Consider the following 20,876-nt stretch of genomic DNA (forward strand, 5'->3'; position numbering starts at 1 on the left):
TCGCAGATTATGGTAGGATCTGTAATCCAAACACTTCACAAGAATCAGATTCAGGTTTATTATCACAGATATTTGTCATGAAATGTGTTGTTTAATGGTAGCAGTACAGTGCAATACATAAAATCTGCTATAATTTACAATAAGTATAATGTTCTCATGCAGGGTGTAGAAACTCTGAACTAAACACCAAGTTAAACCATAGCCAATGAGGACAGGATCAGTAAGATTAACCGTTTACTGTTCACTCTTCCACATTAACGTATGGTGAAAACTGTTGATAAAACAATACAAAATATATACAGTATTTATTTCCTTCTTGGCATCACATTTGCATCATAAGTACTTGTAAAAGTAAAACTACAACAAACTATATTACATTAAAACTTCATTAAAGTACAACATAGTCAGAATCTACCTATGCCATCAACAACTTTAAGTACACTTCAACACAAACTTTCCAGCAATGCTTTAAAGCTTATCAACCATCGTTTCTTTTAACAGAATCAGCGTTACCATTTTTACTTCAACATATCAACTGCCACATAAACTTACGGCATTGCTTCTATGATGTTTCTTAGTGCGTAGAAATGGAACTCTTCTCATGCTGATACTGCACACACAAGCCCTCGCCTTCCCATTTCTCCAAACTGGTATCACCCACAAGAAGCAGCAAAACCTGGTGTGACATCATCACATGCCACGATACATCACAGATAATGAAGTTACATTCAACAACTGCAACGTAGTTATCAACCTTAAATTAACTAGAAAATAATTACAAACAAATTACTAAAGTGAAAATGTAATAAAGCTAAATAAATGCTTTAAGGGCAACACACTCCCCGCCTGACCTTTGTAAGGTCACTATGAACATGATACAGAACTTTAGTCTCTAGATCAGTCTTTAGGTAGAAGTAGAACAACTTCTGCAACTGGTCTTTGGTAAGTTTTCACATCACCTTGGTCAGAAGTTTTTAACTCAACCTTACTGACATGTCCATCCCTACTAGGGAATGTGGCAGTGATTCTGGCCATTGGCCAGCAGTTGCGGGCGATCTGCTTGTCCCTGAGCAGGACTAGATCTCCAACTTGAAAGTTCCTGCGAGGTTCTGTCCACTTCTGTCTATGTTGCAACAAAGGCAGATATTCATGGCTCCAACGGGACCAGAATTAGTTTGTGAGAGCCTGAACCTGTCTCCATTGCTTTGTGTACAATTCCTTGTCTGAGGAGTCCCCAGGTGGAGGGGGAACTCCTGCCTTCTGCGTAAGAGAGAGTGAAGGGGCTTTCCGGGTCGGAAGACACAGGTAGGAGTGGTCGCACATTTATAATGGCTGTGACCTCTGCCATTAGTGTGCACAGTACTTCGTGGGTCAGTCGGGTGCGTTGCTGCAGAAACATTGAATTAAGGATCCTTCTGACGATGCCAATCATCCACTCCCATAAGCCTCCCGTGTGAGAGGCGTGTGATGTATTGAATTCCCAGTTGCATCCCTGCTCACTGAGGTACTTTTGCACCATTTTGTCCATCCCAAGCTCCTTGGACGTTCCAACAAAGTTTGTGCCGCAATCAGATCTTAACTGTTTTGCAGGGCCTCTTAGTGCAAAGAAGCGCCTGAGAGCGTTATTGCAGCTGGATGTATCTAAAGATTCGATTACCTCAATGTGCACCGCTCTTGAACTCATGCAGCTGAACATGATGGCCCACCGTTTGCTCTCTGTTTATCCTCCTCTGGTGCATCTAGTGGTAATAGTCCAGGGACCAAATACATCAAGCCCCACATCTGTAAAAGGAGGGCTGGCTTTGAGGCATTCTGGTGGGAAGTCTGCCATATGTTGAACTTCCAGCTTCCCTCGCAGTTTGCGGCAGGTTACACATCTGTGGAGTACTGAATTGATCAGTGTTTTGCCTACCAAGATCCACAATCCCGCTGCCCTGATTGCTCCCTCTGTCAGGTGACGGCCTTGATGCCTTACCTGTTCATGGTGATGGCAAGTGAGCAGTAAGGATACATGGCTGTCTTTGGGCAGGATTACTGGGCTCTTTTCTGCAGCTGAAAGGTGAGAGTGTATTATCTGACCTCCAAAGCAAATAAGATCATTCTTCAGGATCAGGCTGTGTTTCCTCAAAGGGCTGTCCTTTGGTATTGGTTTATTAGCTTGGTGGGCCGTAAAATCCTTTGCAAAAGCTGCTCTTTGAGTTGCCTTAAGGATGATGTCCTTTGCCTGGGCCAATTCATCCGCAGTGCGAGGTAAGTCACATTTGTGCCATCCCTTGCATTCACTATTTTGGGATGAGTGTTTGTGGGATCTGGCCATGTGGATGATAATGCAAATCCTCTTACTAAGGAATTCAAGGTGGAGAACCGCTGAAAGCATTCATTGGTACATAATGATTCTTCCAGGTAGGTGACACCGGTTTGTATTTGCCACCGAATTTCCTAGTCTCTTTCGGGTTCGATCAGCTCAAATGTCTCGCTCGTTTGAGTTCTTTCTGCTGATGGAGCAAGATTATTATCATGCTCAGTTTGAGCGAAGACTGACTGTCCCACTGTTTTCTCAGTTATTTTACTACACTTGTTAAAGCCTTGTTGTGCTTCCTTGATACACATAAAGCTTGTGCAGGGTTGAAAAATTGAATGGCAGCCACTCTCTAGCACATTGGTCTTGAGCGTGTTAACTGTCGGTTTGTGTACATTGCCAAGGCACACCTCTCCTATCACCACCCAGCCCAGATCCAGGCGTTGGGCGAAGGGGGCATTGTGTGTCCACTGACCTGCTGCCTGACCTTGTGCACCCGGAGAACACCTCTTCCGAGTAGCAGGAGTATTTCTGCTTTTGGGTCCAGTTCTGGGATGTGCTTGGCAATGTGGTGGAGATGCGGCTGGTGTAGCACTGCGCTTGACGTCGGAATCTCAGTGTGGTTATTCAAGATTTTATTGCATTCCAAGAGTGGAGGGAGACAGATGACAACTTTACCATCCAGCGACTCCAGCTGGAAGCCTTCTGCCTTCCTGCCATATGTTTCTACGCCGCTTGAGCAAGTTCTAAAGGAGTATGGGAACTGATTGCTCTCTACGCTGAACAAGTTGAACTAGTTCAACTAGTTCAACTGGACTGACTAGCGAGCGATTGCTCTGGTCATCCAGAATCACATAGGCTTTGATGGCCTTGTCTTTGGCTCCCTTAGGGTATACCTTAGTGAGGCAGATCTTTGAGCAAGAACGGCTTGATTGACCTTGACCGCAAACTTCTGTGCAGCTCAAGCTGACAACTGTTGTATGGGGGTGATCCTCTCCCTCCCCGCCGTCCTCTTATGAGGATGAAGGAGCTTTGTCAATTTGTGGTAACGGGCTGGGATGCATGGCCCCATCGTGATTAGTGCTATTACATTCCGAGCACTTTACCGAGAGTGCACACTCTCTAGCGAGGTGAGAGGTAGAGGAACAGCATTTAAAACATATTCTTTTCTCCTTGAGAACAGCCTTTCTCTCGAGAAAGGGTTTTTTCCGAAACATTCTGCATTTTTTGAGGGGGTGGGGTTTGTTATGCAATGGACATTTCTTGCTAAGGTCATTGTTAGTTGTGGAGATTTCAGTTTTATGCACTGAGACGGGTTTATTGATATTAAAATTGTTTAAAGTGAATTTGACTGGCTTGGTGTAAATTGTACTGCTACCTTGACTCATGAAGCTAGGGTCATTTCACTTCTTCGCCTCCTTGCACACAAACCTAGTGAAATACTTAAAGGCAGGGAATCAACCACCGTTCTCTTCCTTGTACTCTGAGCCAACAGACACCCACCTTTTCTGCAGAACAAATGGAAGTTTGTCCATGACTGTTCCAGTTCCATATCAAGTATCTAGATATGACAGGCCAGTTAAATAGCCATCTTCTTTAGCGCCTTCAATCTCCATGAGTAAATCTCCGAGTTTTCTTAGTTTAGTGTGGTCCTTGGTTGACACTCAAGGGGATTCTTCCAGCCGTTGAAATAGTGCCATTTCAATAATTTCAGAGGCCGCATAGCGCTCCCGAGATCTCTCCCATGCTTTGCATAAGGCTAGCTTGGGGTTGCTGACATACACGGAACGTATGCGTTTCACTTCTTCACATGATTCCTCTCCCAGCCATTTAGACATAAGATCCGAATCTTGGGTTGCTGTGAGCTGGATTCCGCCGGTTGCACTGGCGAATGAGGAACACCATGCACAGTAATTTTCAGGCTTATTGTCAAACTGGTATAGCCCTAAAGTGACAAGATCTCGTCGTGCTAAATATTGTGCCAAGGGTTCAAATGCAAGTGGCTGACTGGGGGAATATGTTGGCGGGCATATGACTGAGCATGTATGTTCGTTATGGCATTTGCTGTTCTGACTTCATCCTTTGCCTCTTCTCTTGCCAAATCTGGTAAGTTTGGTGTTGTGAAGTATTTGTGGTCAGCCCTTTCATTCTTGAGTTCATTGCAAGGTTGCAAGCGTAAATTGTCTTCCTCAGATGGTCGCAATGCAATTGGGCTTCCCTGTGACTCCTCATGAAATGGGATGTCAGCAGTTAAGTATGGAGAGGAAGAATGAATTTCAGGGTCATTTTGAGACTGGACGTATTCGCTAGTGCGTTCCAATCTGGTCCTTTCTGATTTAGATTTTACTCCCCCTAGTACGTGAACTTCTTCAGCACTTTCTCATATTTCTGCTTCCACCATGGCAGCATCGGCTTCTCATTGTAGCACCAGCACTTCTAACTCTGTTTCTATCCTTACCTTTGCCAACTGGTTTTCGGCTTCTCTGGCAGCCTCTTCTCTCTGGTTTACCGATCCTCTGGAAGCCCTTTCCATTTGGTTTTCCGATTCTCTAGCAGCCCTTTCCTTTTTGTTTTCTGATTCTCTGGCAGCCTTTTCCATTTTCAGTATTGCTTCTTGTTCAGTGTATGCCGCTCGCACCTTAGCAGCTCCTGCATTAGCTCTTGCGAGGGCAGTCTTGCTTGCTGATACCCTACTGCTTTTAGAACTGGATGTCAATGACTTGACGCTGGATCGTGAGTCCATCATACCACTTGTCGAAACACCAGGTAATGCCACCTTTTCACTGTAGTGTTCTTGTGCAGGTGTAGAAACTCTGAACTAAGTTAAACTGTAGCCAATGAGGACAGGATCGCAGTAAGATTAACTGTTTACTGTTCACTCTTCCACATTGACATATGGTGAAAACTGTTGATAAAACAATACAAAATATATACAGTATTTGTTTCCTTCTTGGCATCACATTTGCATCATAAATACTTGTAAAAGTAAAACTATAACAAACAATATTACATTAAAATCTCATTAAAGTGCAACATACAGTCAGAATTTACCTACACCGTCAACAACTTTAAATACACTTCAACACAAACTTTCCAGCAACGCTTTCAATAGCACAAAAAAATAAACCTTATCAACCGTCGTTTCTTTTAAAAGAATCAGCATTAACATTTTTACTTCAACATATCAACTGTCATAAGAACTCACGGTGTTGCTTCTATGATGGTTCTTAGTGCGTAGAAATGGAACTCTTCTCACGCTGATCCTGCACACACAAGCCCTCGCCTTCGCAGTTCTCCAAACTGGTATTACCCACAAGACGCGGCGAAACCAGGTGTGACGTCATCACATACCACGATACATCACAGATAATGAATTTACATTCAACAACTGCAACGTAGTTATCAACCTTAACTTTAACTAGGAATTGGTTGTTGACTTCAGAAGGAGTAGCTGACCGCACGACCCCATCTACATCGGTGGTGCACAGGTGGAACAGGTCAAAAGCTTTAAGTTCCATGGGGTGAATATCACAAATGGCCTGACTTGGTCTAACCAAGCACAGTCCACTGCCAAGAAGGCCCACCAGCACCTTCACCTCCTGAGAAGGCTGAAGAAATTTGGCCTGTCCCCTAAAACCCTCACTAATTTTTGTAGAAGCACCGTAGAACGCATTCTTCTAGGGTGCATCACAACCTGGTATGGAAGTTGTCCTGTCCAAGACCAGAATAAGCTGCAGAAGATCGTGAACATAGCTTAGCAAATCACACAAACCCATCTTCCATCCTTAGACTCACTTTACACTGCACCCTGTCGGAGCAGTAGAGATTGAAGAGATTTGGCATGTTAACAAATACATTCAAAAACCTCTATAATTGTACTCTGCAGAGCATTCTGACAGGTTGCATCACTGTTTGGTATGGAGAGGCTACTGCAGAGGACCAAAAGAAGCTGCAGAGAGTTGTAAATCTAGTCAGCTCCATCTTGGGTACTAGCCTACAAAGCACCCAGGACATCATTAGGGAGCGGTGTCTGAGAAAGGCAGCATCCATTATTAAGGACCTCCAGCACCCAGGGCATGCCCTTTTCTCACTGTTACCATCAGGTAGGAGGTAAAAAAGCCTGAAGGCACACACTCAGCGATTCAGGAACAGCCTCTTCCTCTCTACCATCCGATTCCTAAATCTGCATTGATGCATTGGACACTACCTTACTTATTTTAATATACAGTATTTCTGTTTTTGCACGTTACATGCCAGTGATAATAAACCTGATTCTGGCAACTGAGTTCCCAAACAACAGAGCATACCTGCAGCCCCTGCAGCTATGAAATTCATACTGCCAGTCTCCCAAACACTTGCCCATATATATGAGCTATACCTAAGTTGACATCTGAAATAGGTATTAACTTCTATCAGTTTTCTGTAATTTTATGCTTCCATCTATTCAGCATACAATGCCATCCGTATATCATCAGAAAACATGGGAGAAGCAGATCCCTATCCCGTCAACCCAAAATTAACATTTAAACTTTTTAAAACGCAAACACAAGGAAATCTGCAGATGCCGGAAATTCAAACAACACACACAAAATGCTGGTGGAATGCAGCAGGCCAGGGAGCATCAATAGGAAGAAGTACAGTCAACGTCTCGGCCTGAAACGTCGACTGTACTTCTTCCTATAGATGCTGACTGGCCTGCTGCGTTCCACTGGCATTTTGTGTCAGTTCTTTAAACTTTTCATGTATGTTGACATACCATAATCTAGTTTGCAACTGATGATGTCTTGTTATAAAAGCAACTACAAATGCATGTGTGCCAATTTACTTATATCACTAAAGCAATGACTATGGATACTGTATACTTAATGTTGCAACCAGAAACTTGTTTTAATACTTTTCGTACTGTGGGAATCACTGGCAAAGCACTGGATGATGCACTGGAGATACTGGAGGGAGATTCTCTTCTGGAACCATGATACTCATGTGAAGCTCTTGCTCTCCCAGGGCTGCAAGGATATAAATTCCAGAATTTTTATCCAGACAATAGTAAGTGACCATGCCATCTATGTTCTAATAAGATCAGGGTACAAATTGAAGTTGGTGGTGGTCACACACATCTGACGTCCTATTTCATCTTAGCAGATGGAACTTGTGGGAGATTTTTCTAAGAGAAGCCTGAGGAAATTGAACTGATACATTCTGCAGAGTACACAGCATCACATATCATTATAAACAGACATATGTTTGGCTATAAGCTGATGAAGCAGCAGCCTGACTGGTTTGTTCCAAAACTGGGTATGTCCTTTAGCTTGATTAAAAATAAATCAACTCTCTCTGTATTGAGATTTGTACTTACCCACTTGAGAAATGGATGGCTCCTTTATATTTGGACCTGTTTCCTCCGCGTCAGCATCTTTATAAGAGCAAATTTCACCATAGTAAAGGGCAATTCCAAGTTGGATTATGCGGATAAGCATAGGAAGTTGTTGGTCTGTGATCGAGAGCTTCAAACTTTCAACAAGAGCGTGGATCTGTTGAAAGAAAAAAGAAAAAGCTATTGCTACTTTATTACGTTGTTTTCATGTAGCACCAGAGTCCTGGAAGCAAGTTGTTTAGTTTTTACTGTGTGCTGTACCAGCAGTTTATGGTCGAAATTACAATAGACTTGACCTGAGTTGCCTTAACTTCCATAATGAAGTGGAGCCGAAGATACAAACAAACCGATGTCAAATTCAAATTAATTCAAGATAAATCCCTTCATCTTTATCTCATATTATTCGTCGTCATAACACAGAACATATTTTCATTTAGAATGCAGCCATTTAAGTTTCAATTCAGAAAATAATGGAAGAACTAACAGAACTCATCTATTCAAATTAATTCCCAAGAATTTATTTCTGAAATTATTTCAACATCTTTATGTTACATTATTCTATGCATGTATTTGCAAAATTAAAATTTTGTTCACAATAAATTCCAAATCTAACTTTACAAGTTTTAAATTATTCCACTCTTGAAAGTCAAGCTGAAGTTCCTGAATTCAAGTCAATCCTACTCATTTACCCTGTACTTTATTTCCACACAGACACTATGCTTGCGGAAAAGTCGATGAAAATTGAATAAGATATTTTGTAAATAAAATATTTTGCATTATTACTTTTGCTATATTCATCCTAAGAAAAATAAATATTTTTACTGAACAATTGTTGCCCACAGCCTAAATTTAACAGATTGCGGTGAAAATGTTGCAGTTAAAAGTTTGCCGAGCTTTAATGTCCAAAAGTACTTGAACATGCGCTTCCAGTTACTTGTTACAACATTTGAAAAGTGAACATTTTTCAGTTTTTTTGAACAATATTTAATCTGCGTGATGAGATATTCATCCCTATTAGAAACACTGTTGCACCTTTTACATAATTTCTAATGAAAGTGAGGATTCAAAGTCACATAATAACTCACATTTAATGCCAAATGCATGAATAGATACAAAACCTTTAGGGTTCAAAATTTAACCTGAGCTCACCCGTGCTGGGATAACTTAGGAAATATTACAATTAACCTTCACCACAAGACAACAGAGTAGAATTAGGTCACTTGGCCCATCAAGTCTGCTCTGCCATTCCATCATGGATGATTTATTAACCCTCTCAACCCCATTCTCCTGACTTCTCCCCATTACCTTTGACACCCTGACTAATCAAGAACCTGTCAGCCTCAATGAGACTCCCCCTTATTCTTCTAAACTCTAGCGAGTACAGGGCTAGAGTCATCAAACATTCTTCCTCCAAAGTCTGGAGATAACATTACATACAACTACTATAATGCCATCAAAGGCTTAAAATACGACATAAGACTAATATGCTCACTGGCTACACTAACAAGGAACCACACATACATCACCTCATAGTGAGTTTTCAACACAAGATATGCCAGGAGATAGAGGAAATATGGTAAATTCACTGATATCAACACATTATAATATGAAGTACCAATGGAGAAAAGTAGGATTATTCTTACCGGAACAAACATATTACAAAGCTGGGCTTATGAAGAGAATATCAATGGAGCAGCTGCTTTAAAATAATGATCACTTTGATGTAGCATATTGATGGGAAAGTACGAAGATAAAATTGGTGAGAAGAGTAATAGCAGGGTTACTTTTCTATGAAATGATTTAGCCAAAACAGTCTTGCAAGATGGCTAACAATGACACCCTGCAGACAGTTCACAAAACCACTTCTTCTTCACCTTTTTCTTTCAAATATACCTCCACTATTAATCTGCTTGTGATTGGAACCTGTAATTTACATTTTAATAAATTTTTGGGGGTTGACTGAGCAATCTGGTGTCTTTGCTGTTTCCAAGGGAATTCAAAATAGTTGAGAGCAAGTTTGAGAACAGAGTGTGCCAAATGGTGGAGAGTGAATGGATGATCAGCTCCAATTCTCAAATAAGTTGCCAATTAAAGAGTCAAGCAAGATTGAAATCAATGAGGCAGAGAGCAGAAGATGCATGAGTGTTGAGTGCCGTCTCAATTTTTGAAACTCTGTCTGCCTGTATTTCACCCAGTCTTCCTCTCACTTGCTGCTGACAGAGGAAGGTGCAAGAATCTTGGGTATTGGGCAAAGCTTGATCAGTGCAGTTTGTGGAGTGGACTGATTTTTAGAGGACTGCAGTTCATGTTAGATGTATTACTCACTTCTGGTTAGTACTTTTTTTTATTGCATTTTGCACGGTTTTCATCAGGGCGGACTGGCTCTGCAGCCTGCAACCAACAAACAACACAGCACTAAAGTGAACTGAACTAAACTAAACATTCCTAGACTGTTTCAGGGACTCTGAGGTTTGATGTTTAAAATTCTGCATGTTATTCACTCATTTCTTGCCTTTGCACAATTTGATCTTTTCTTTTGTGCATTGGGCACTCGACATTCTTTGTTTTGTGGCAGTCTACAGGAAGACGAATCTCAGGGTTGTATACATACTTGGATAATAAATATACTTTTAATCTTTGATGCAATTACTTTAAGCTAAAAGGGAGATATTTAAAAGGGAAATTAATACATCAAAATAAACACGCTCCATAAAAATTTCAGAGTACCTTGAATAATAAAGTGCTCAGAGGGGATATAAGGCAAAGAAAGGGAGATTGCGTGAAACAAACAAGCATAACACTGTACATGGCCTAGATATACTTACGAGTGATATAGTGCACTTTTAGGGAAGAGCAAAAAGTCAAAAGAATACACAAAAAAGTGAAATAATATTGTAGCTTTGGAAGAACAGAAAGAATTGATGCCCACAGATTACTAAAGGAAGAAGAACAGGTCAATAAGGTAATTTAAAATTATATATTGGATGATTTACTTTACCAGCAGACACCCAAATATACAAGCATGGGAGTCATGTTGGAGTTTTCTACAACACAATGGTGGGCTACTGCTCAAGTAATACACACAGATCCAAGCACAACAACACCAGAATGATATGACTACACTGAAAAAAGTACAGAGAATTAATAAGATGTCCCAAAACTACATAATTTTTGCCGGATAGAAAGGATGAATAGACATTGTTGTTTTCTTTGGAACAGTGAAGGCTTAGAGGAAATTAAAGTGTATAAAACCAAGATATAGGAGCAGAATTAGGTCATTTGGCCCATCAAGTCTGCTCTACCATTTCATCATGACTGATCCAAATTTCCTCTCAGCCCCAATCTCCTGCCTTCTCCCCATATTCCTTCAACCGCTGACCAATCAAGAATCTGTCAACCTTGCCTTAAATACACATAAACACTTGGCCCCCACAGATGCCTGTGACAAAGAAATCCACAAATACCCCACTCCGTGGCTAATGAAATTCCTCCTCATCTCCATTCTGATGTCCTCTGGTTATGGCCTCTCCCACTGTATGAGACATAGTCTTCTCATCCATTCTATCAGGGCCTTTCACCATTCAGTAGGTTTCAATCAAGTCACCCCTCATTCATTTGAATTCTAATTAATACAGAGCGAGAGCCATCAAATGCTTTCCACACAATAAGATGTTCAATCCTGGAATCAATTTTGTGAAGCTCCTTTGAACCCTCTACAGTTTCAGCACATCCTTTCTAAGATAAGGAGTCCAAAACTGCTCACAATACTCCAAATGAACCCTCACCAGTGCTTTATAAAGTCTCAACAGTACATCCTTGCTTTTATACTCTAGTGCTCTTGAAATGAATGCAAACATCGCACTAACCCTCCTAACCATAGATACAACCTGCAAACTAACTTTTAGGGAACCCTGCATAAGGAATCCCAAGTCCCTTCACGCCTCAGTTTTTTAAAATTTTCTCTCCATTTAAAAGATAGTCAACCCTTTTATTTCTTCTACCAAAGTGCATGACCACTTTCCATCTACCACTTATTTGCCCATTCTCCTAATCTATGTCCTTCTGCGGCCTCTCTACTTCCTCAAAACTATCTGCCTCTCCACCTATCTTCACATCATCTGCAAACCTTGCAACAAAGCCATCAATTCCATCATCCAAACTATTGACATATAATAGACAATAGACAATAGGTGCAGAAGTAGACCATTCAGCCCCTCGAGTCTGCACCGCCATTCTGAGATCATGGCTGATCATTCACTATCAATACCCAGTCCCTGCCTTGTCCCCTTATCCCTTGATTCCCCTATCCATCAGATATCTATCTAGCTCCTTCTTGAAAGCATCCAGAGAATTGGCCTCCACCGTCTTCCGAGGTTGTGCATTCCACACCTGCACAACTCTCTGGGAGAAGAAGCTCTTCCTCAACTCTGTTTTAAATAACTGACCTCTTATTCTCAATCCATGCCCTCTGGTACTGGACTCTCCCAACATCTGGAACATATTTCCTGCCTCAATCCTATCAAATCCTTTAATTATCTTAAACGTTTCAATCAGATCCCCTCTCAATCTCCTCAATTCCAGCGTGTACAAGCCCAATCTCTCCAATCTCTCTGCGTAAGACAGCCCTGCCATCCCAGGAATCAACCTAGTGAATCTACGCTGCACTTCCTCAACTGCCAGAATGTCCTTCCTTAAACCTGGAGACCAAAACTGTACACAATATTCCAGGTGTGGTCTCACCAGGGCCCTGTACAAATGCAAAAGGACATCCTTGCTCTTGTATTCAATTCCCCTTGTAACAAAGGCCAACATTCCATTTGCCCTCTTCACTGCCTGCTGAACTTGCTCATTCACCTTCATTGACTGGTGAACTAGGACTCCTAGGTCTCTTTGCATTTCTCCCTTACCTAACTCGACACCGTTCAGACAATACTCTGCCCTCTTGTTCCTGCTTCCAAAGTGGATAACTTCACATTTATTCACATTGAATGACATCTGCCAAGTATCTGCCCACTCACCCAGCCTATCCAAGTCTCCCTGTATTCTCCTAACGTCCTCTTCCCATGTCACACTGCCACCCAGTTTAGTATCGTCAGCAAACTTGCTGATATAGTTTTCAATGCCCTCATCTAAATCATTGACATAAATCGTAAAGAGCTGTGGTCCCAATACAGAGCCCTGTGGTACCCCACTAGTCACCTCCAGCCAGTCCGAGAAACACCCATTCACTGCTACCCTTTGCTTTCTATCTGCCAACCAGTTTTCTATCCATGTTGAATCCCTGCCCCCAATGCCATGAGCTCTGATTTTACTCACCAATCTCCTATGTGGCACCTTATCGAATGCCTTCTGAAAATCTAGGTATACAACATCCACTGGCTTACCCTCGTCTAACATCCTTGTTACACCCTCAAAAAACTCCAACAGATTAGTCAAGCATGATTTGCCCTTGGTAAATCCATGCTGGCTCGGCCTAATCCTATTTCTGCCATCTAGATGTGCCACTATTTCGTCCTTAATAATGGACTCAAGCATCTTCCCCACGACTGACGTTAGGCTAACAGGGCGATAGTTCTCCGTTTTCTCCTTCCCTCCCTTCTTGAAAAGTGGGACAACATTAGCCACTCTCCAATCTTCAGGAACTGATCCTGAATCTAAGGAACATTGGAAAATGATCACCAATGCATCCGCAATTTCCTGAGCCACCTCTTTTAGAACCCTCAGATGCAGACCATCTGGACCCGGGGATTTATTAGCCTTCAGTCCTACCAGTCTACTCATCACAGTTTCTTTCCTAATGTCAATCTGTCTCAATTCCTCTGATATCTTATGACCCTGGCCCATTCATACATCTGGGAGATGGCTTGTGTCCTCCCTGGTGAAGACAGATCTAAAGTACGCATTAAATTCTGTTGCCATTTCCCTGTTTCCCATAACAATTTCTCCCAATTCATTCTTCAAGGGGCCAACATTGTTCTTAACTATCTTCTTTCTCTTCACATAGCTAAAAAAGCTTTTGCTATCCCCTTTTATATTCCTGGCTAGACTGAGCTCATACCTGATTTTTTCTCTCCGTATTGCTTTTTTAGTTAAGATCTGCTGCTCCTTAAAACTTTCCCAATCATCTGTATTCCCACTCATCTTAGCCCTGTCATACTTCTTTTTCTTTAATGCTATACAATCTCTGACTTCCTTTGTCCCCTTCCCACTCTTTGAATCCTTCCTTCTCATTGGAATGAACTGCTTTTGCATCTTTTGTATTATGCCCAAGAATATCTGCCACTGCTGATCCACTGTCTTTCCTGCCAGGGCATCCGCCCATTTAACTTTGGCCAGCTCTTCCCTCATGGCTCCGGAGTCTCCTTTATTTAATTGCAACACTGACACCTCTGATCTGCCCTTATCCCTCTCAAATTGTAGATAAAAACTTATCATGTTATGATCACTACTTACTAATGGCTCCTTTACTTCAAGATCACTTATCAATTCCTGTTCATTACACATCACCAAGTCCAAAATAGCCTCGTTCCTGGTTGGCTCAAGCACAAGCTGTTCCAAAAATACATCCCTTAGACACTCCACAAACTCCCTATCCTGGGGTCCAGCACCTACCTGATTCTCCCAGTTGACCTGCATGTTGAAATCTCCCATAACTACTACATTACCTTTAGCACATGCCAATGTTAACTCCCTAATATTGTACCCAATATCCACGCTACTGTTTGGGGGCCTGTACACAACACCCATTAGGGTCTTTTTACCCTTGCTGTTCCTCAGCTCAATCCACACAGACTCTACTTCCCCTGTTCCCAAGTCACCTCTTGCTAAGGACTGAATCTCATTCCTCACCAACAGGGCCACCCCACCCCCTCTTCCCATATTTCTGTCTCTACGATAGCACGTATACCCTGGTACACTCAATTCCCAGGCCTGATCCCCTTGCAGCCATGTCTCCGTTATCCCAACAATATCGTAGTTCCCCATTTTCATCTGAGCTTCAAGCTCATCTGCCTTATTTCTGACACTACGCGCATTCAAGTATAGAATTCTTAGCCCATTCCTCTCTCTTTGCTTAAAAGACTGTCTACTGTACCTAACCCAGCTCCTTGAACTTCCATTGGGCTAATTGCACCCTGAATTTTGATGACCTTCTCAAGATTACCCAAACCTTCTACACATTTAATCCCATGCTCCTTCTGACCAACCCTCTGGATCTGGATCCCTGCCCCCTGCACATCTAAACCCCCCCCCCCCCGAGCAGCACTGGCAAACACTCCTGCAAGAATGCTAGTATCCCTCCGGTTCAGATGTAGACCGTCCCTTCGAAACAGATCCCAATGTCCCTGGAACAAAGACCAATTATCCAAAAACCTGAACCCTTCCTTCCTGCACCATGCTCTCAGCCTCGTATTAATGTGCATAATCATTCTATTCTTCGCCTCACTCGCACGTGGCACAGGTAGCAATCCCGAGATTGTCACCCTGGAGGTCCTGCCTTTCAGCTTCACTCCTAACTCCCTGAACTCTCTAAGCAGGACCCCCTCACTCACCTTACCTACATCGTTGGTCCCTACATGGACCACTACATCTGGGTTCATGCCCTCGTTCTCAAGAATAGCCTGCACCCGATCTGAGATGTCCCGGACCCTGGCACCAGGGAGGCAACATACCATCCGAGACTCCCGATCTGCCCCACAAAATCTCCTATCTGCCCCCCTAACTATAGAATCCCCTAAAACTATCGCTCTCTTCTTTTCCCTCCTCCCCTTTCTAGTTGAGGGTTCAACCTCTGTGCCAGAGGCAGGACCACTGCAACTCATTCCTGGTAGGTCATCCCCATCAACAGTATCCAGTACGGTATACTTATTGTTAATGGGAATGGCCGCAGGGGTGCTCTGCTCTCTCTGCCTGCTCCCCCTGCCTCTCTGGACCGTCACCCATCTGCCTAAATCTTGGTTCTTTGGTGTGACTACCTCCTGATAACTCCTATCTATCTCTGCCTCTGCCTCCCGAATGATCCGTAGTTCATCCAGCTCCAGCTCCAACTCCCTAACTCGGGCTGATAGGAGCTGCAGCTGGACGCACCTCTTGCAGGTGTGGTCATCAGGGACAACTGTGTTGACCCCGACTTCCCACATACTGCATACGGAGCACACCACTGCTCTGACTGTCTCCCCCATACCTGAACTGAATTAATAGAATGTCTAAAAAGCACCTAGCGACCTTACCTTCTTCCCCTCAGCGAGCAATCACACAGCCTTACCGAAGTCCCCTTACGCCGAAGCCCACTTAGCCAAAGCCCAGGACTCTGCTTCCACGGACTCCGTAATGTAAAAAGAATCAGTCCCAACACAGACCCTTGTGGAACACCACTAATCACTGACAGCCAACCAGAAAAAGGCTCTCTTTATTCCCACTCTTTGCTTCCTGCAAATCAGCCTCTGCTTTATCCATGCTAGAATATTTCCTGTAATACCATGGGCTCGTAGTTTGTTAAGCAGCCTCATGTGTGGCACCTTGTCAAAGGCCTTCTGTAAATCCAATTACACAATATCCACTGATTCTCATTTGCCGATCTAGCATGTTATTTCTTCAAAGAATTCAAATAGATTTGTTAGGCAATATTTTCCCCTGAGGAAACCATGCTGATAACAGCCTTTTTTATCATGTGCCTCCATGTACCTTAAGATCACATCCTTAACTATCAACTCCAACATCTTCCCAGCCACTGAGGTCAGGCTAACTGACCTATACTTTATCTGCCTTTTCCCCTTTTTGAAGAGTGGAGTGATATTCTCAATTTCCCTGCTTTCCGGAACCATTCCAAAATCTAATGAATTTTGAAAGATCATTAGTAATGTCTCCACAATCTCTTTAGCCATCTCTTTCAGAACCCTGGGGTATACACCATCAGGGGACAACTCCCTTCAGACCTTTCAGTTTTCCCAAGAACCTTCTCTCTAGTAATAGCAACTTCACATACTTCATGACCCCAGACACCTGGAACTACCATCATACTCCCAGTGTTTTCCACAGTGAAGACTACAGCTTTTCACACTGCTTGTCAATGATTTAGATAATGGAATTGATGGTTTTGTAGAAAAGTTTGCAGCTGATATGAAGGTAGATGGAGGGGTAGGTAGTGCTGAGGAAGCAATATGATTGCAGGAGGACTTCAACAAATTGGAAGAATGACAGAAAGGTGGCATGTAGAATACAGTGTTGGGAACTGTATGCATTTTGGTAGAAGGAACAATAGTGCGAACTATTATATAAATGGGAAGAAGGTTCAAGCATTAGTGAGTCCTCGTGCAATTAACCTAGAAGGTTTATTTACAGGTTGATTCTGTAGTAAAGAAGGCAAATGCAATGTTGGCATTTATTTCAGGAGGAATCAAATATAAAAGCAATGAGATAATGCTGAGGTTTTATAAGACACTAGTCAGGCTGCACTTGGAGTATTTGCAAAAGTTTTGAGCCCCATATCTCAGAAAGGATGTGTTGTCATTGTTGAGAATCCAGAGCAGGTATACAAGGATTATTCTGGGAATGAAGGGGTTAACATCTGAGGAGCGTTATGCAGCTTTGGGCCTATACTCAATGGAATTTTAAAAAATGCGAGGGGGTGGGGACCTCATTGAAACCAACCCAATTTTGGGTCCCATGAAAAGACAAGATAGGATGGATGGGGAGAAGTTGTTTCGTATGGTGGGGTATCCAGAACGAGAACACACAGCCTCAAAATTAAGGGGGCCAGCCCTTTAGAACAGAGGTAAGGAGGAATTTTTTTTATCCAGAGAGTAGTAAATCTGTCGAATGCTTGGCCACAGACTGCGGTGGAGGCCAAATACGTGAGCATATTTAAGTCAGAAGTTGATCCTTTACTGATCAGTTAGGACATCAAAGAATATGGTGAGAAGGCAGGTGTATGGGGTTGAGTGGAATCCAGGATCCACCATGATGGAATGGCAGAACAGACTCAATGGGCTGAATGCTCTAATTCTGCTCCCATGTCTAATGGTCTTATAAAATACTTATTCAGTTCATCCACCATTTTCTTGTTCCCCATTACTACCTCTCCAGCATAGTGATCCATCTCTCCAATGTCCACTCTCACCTCTCTTTAACACTTTATGTATCTGAAGAAGCTATTGGTATCCTCTTATATATTATTGGCTAGCTTACTTTCATCCTCCATGTTTATCTTTTTATTGACTTTTTAGTTGCCTTCAGTTGGCTTTTAAAAGCTTTCCAATTCTCTAACTTCCCACTTTTTTTTTTCTCTATTATATTCCTTCTTTTTGGTTTTTCTGTTGGCTTTGACTTCTCTTGTCAACCACGGTTGTGTCATCCTGCCTTTAGAATACTACTTCTTCTTTGGAATATATATATCTTGCACCTTCCAAATTGTTTCCAGAAATTCCAGCCATTGTTGCTCCAGCTTCATCCCTGCCAGTGTTCTTTTCCAAACAATTCTAGCCAAATCCTTTCTCATGATTCTGTAATTCCGTTCACTCCACTGTAATACTGATACATCCAACTTTATCTTCTCCTTCTCAAAGTTCAGGGTGAATTTGATCATGTTATGATCACTTTCCCCTGAGGGTTCTTTTACCTTAAGCTCTCTAATCATTCTGATTCATTGCACAACACCCAGTCAAGAATAGCTGATCCCCTAGTGGCTCAACCACAAACTGCTCTAAAAAGCCATCTTGTAGGAATTCTAGAAACTCTAGCTCTTGGAATCCAGCACCAACCTGATTTTCCCAATCTACCTGCATATTGAAATCCCCCCATGACTATTGTAACTTTCCCCTTTTGGCATGCAATTTCAATTGTCAGTTGTAATTTATAGACCACATCCTTACTACTATTTGGGGGTCTATATACAAATCCCATTGGGGTCTGTATACAACTCCCATCAGGGTCTTTTTACCCTTGCAGTTCCTTTGCTCTATCCACAATGTTTCAACACATTCCAACCCAATGTCACTTCTTTCTTATGATTTGATTTCATTTTTTTACCAACAGAGCTACACCACCCCCTCTGGTTCGCATTCTCCTGCAACTCTAGTTTAAATCCCAGCGTGTAGCATCAACAAACTTTCCTGCTATGATATTAGTCTCCCTCCAGTTCAGGTGCAAAATGTCCCTTTGTGCAGGTCCCACCTTTCCTGGAAGAGAGCCAAACGATCCAAAAATCTTTTGCCCTCCTTCCTACAGAATTAGTCACATATTAAATTGTATAATATTCACTAGCACATGGCATGGGTAGTAATCCTGAGGTCGCAACCCTGGGGGTCCTATTCATTAACTTAGCACCTAATTGTCTGAACTTACTTTGCAGTGCCTTTTCACTCTTCTTAACCATTTCATTGGTACCTAAAGGGACCAGGACCTCTGACTGTTCATCATCACACAAAAGAACACCAAGGGCTAAAATTATGAAGGGCCTAAGGGAGCAACTAAAACAGACTTATTTCCTTCGCAGAATCGTTAGATTTGGGGGAATAGATTTAAGTTAATTGATAGAAAGATTAGAGGGGATATGAGAACATTTTACTTTTACTCAGAGAGTGATTCGAGTCTGGAAATTTGCTTGCTGAAATGGTGGCAGAGGCAGAAAGCCTCAAAGAATTTAAGAACTACTTGAATGTACACTTGAAACATTGATCCCTAGGGCCTCATAACTAAAGCTGAAGAGAGTGAGCATTTTCAAGTTCCTCAGTGTCAAGATCTCTGAGGATCTAACCTGGTCCCAACATATCGAGGCAGTTATAAACGGAAGACAGCAGCTATACTTCATTAGAGTTTAAAGAAATTTGACATGTCAACAAATACCCTCAAAAACTTCTATAAATGCACGGTGGAGAGCATTCTGACAGGCTGCAACACTGTCTGCTATGATGGGGTGGGGATTACTGCACAGGACCAAAAGAAGCTGCAGAGAGTTGTAAATTTAGTCAGCTCCATCTTGGGTACTAGCCCTACAAGGTATCCAGGAAATCTTCAAGTAGTGATGCCTCAAAAAGATAGTGTCCATTAGTAAGGACCTCCAGCACCCAGAGCATGCGCTTGTCTCACTGTTACCATCAGATAGGAGGTACAGAAGCCCGAAGGCACACACTCAGCAATTCAGGAACAGCCTCTTCCCCTCTGCCATCCGATTCCTAAATGGACATTGAACCCTTGGATACTACCTCACCTTTTAAATACATAGTATTTCTGTTTTTAGCACAATTTTTAATCTATTCAATATACATATAGTGCAATCTACTTACTAATTATTATTATTTTTTCCCTTCTATGTATGTATTACACTAAACTGCTGCTGCTAAATTAACAGATTTCACGTCACATGCCAGTTATAATAAACCTGATTCGGATTCTGTGTTACAAGTTTCCTATGGAAAACCATTTCTGTAATGCTCACTGACAATATCCACTGGTGTAAGTTTTTTCCAAGGTTGACTTGTCCCTACCAACATGAAGAACATTCAACACATAATTAGGCTTACATTTTAGCACACTCGGCACAGTATTGGGTCCGAAGGGCCTGTATTGTGCTGTAGATTTTCTATATTTCTATTAAGAGACTCCTGGATAGGTACATGGAGCTTAGAAAAATACAGGGATATGGCAAACCTCAGGTAATTTCTAAGTGAGCACATGTTCAGCACAGCATTGTAGGCTGAAGGGCCTGTATTGCACTGTAGGTTTTCTGTGTTTCTATGTAAATTCCTTTGTGCCACATCCCTCCTGCACCTGTAACCTCCTCCAACACAAAGCCTTTAAATTTACCCATGCTGAGCTTATTCTCATCTTTAATATAGCAAATAATTACATAAGTAGCCATTCCTTCAGTTGATGAAGCTTTAGAACTTCCCCTTAAACCTCCCATCTGTCTACCTCTTCCTGTTTCTTTAGAATTCTCCCCTAACCTATCTCATGTATATGAAGGACGTAAGTAATAAAGTTAATTCAATTTAACTGGTCAGATGCCTTAAATTTATTTAATGCTTCATTTTGTTTGATCTCGCTCTAGTGAAATAACTTCGCAATGTGTTAGTAACTGTTACTTAACTGCAAATTGTTGCTGTTCTTATTGATCCTTAATGTCCATGAAACAATTGAAAGCAAGCAATAAATATTGTGCACCAATAATATTCATGGTTCCAAAAACTATATTAAAAAACCATGCTA

General features: G+C 42.0%; 1 protein-coding gene across 2 annotated transcripts in view; it reads right to left on the reverse strand.

Moving 5' to 3' along the window:
• The window catches only part of LOC132398003 (intermembrane lipid transfer protein VPS13B-like), a 1,044,617-nt gene that overhangs the window by 913,151 nt on the left and 110,590 nt on the right, over positions 1 to 20,876 (reverse strand). For both annotated transcript variants that reach the window (XM_059976892.1, XM_059976883.1), the window contains exon 7: positions 7,656 to 7,830. In XM_059976892.1, the coding sequence (XP_059832875.1) occupies positions 7,656 to 7,830 (175 nt within the window). The remainder of the gene's footprint in view (positions 1 to 7,655; positions 7,831 to 20,876) is intronic.

This window comes from Hypanus sabinus, chromosome 1, assembly GCF_030144855.1.
Source record: "Hypanus sabinus isolate sHypSab1 chromosome 1, sHypSab1.hap1, whole genome shotgun sequence".
In the NCBI taxonomy this organism is placed as follows: domain Eukaryota; kingdom Metazoa; phylum Chordata; class Chondrichthyes; order Myliobatiformes; family Dasyatidae; genus Hypanus; species Hypanus sabinus.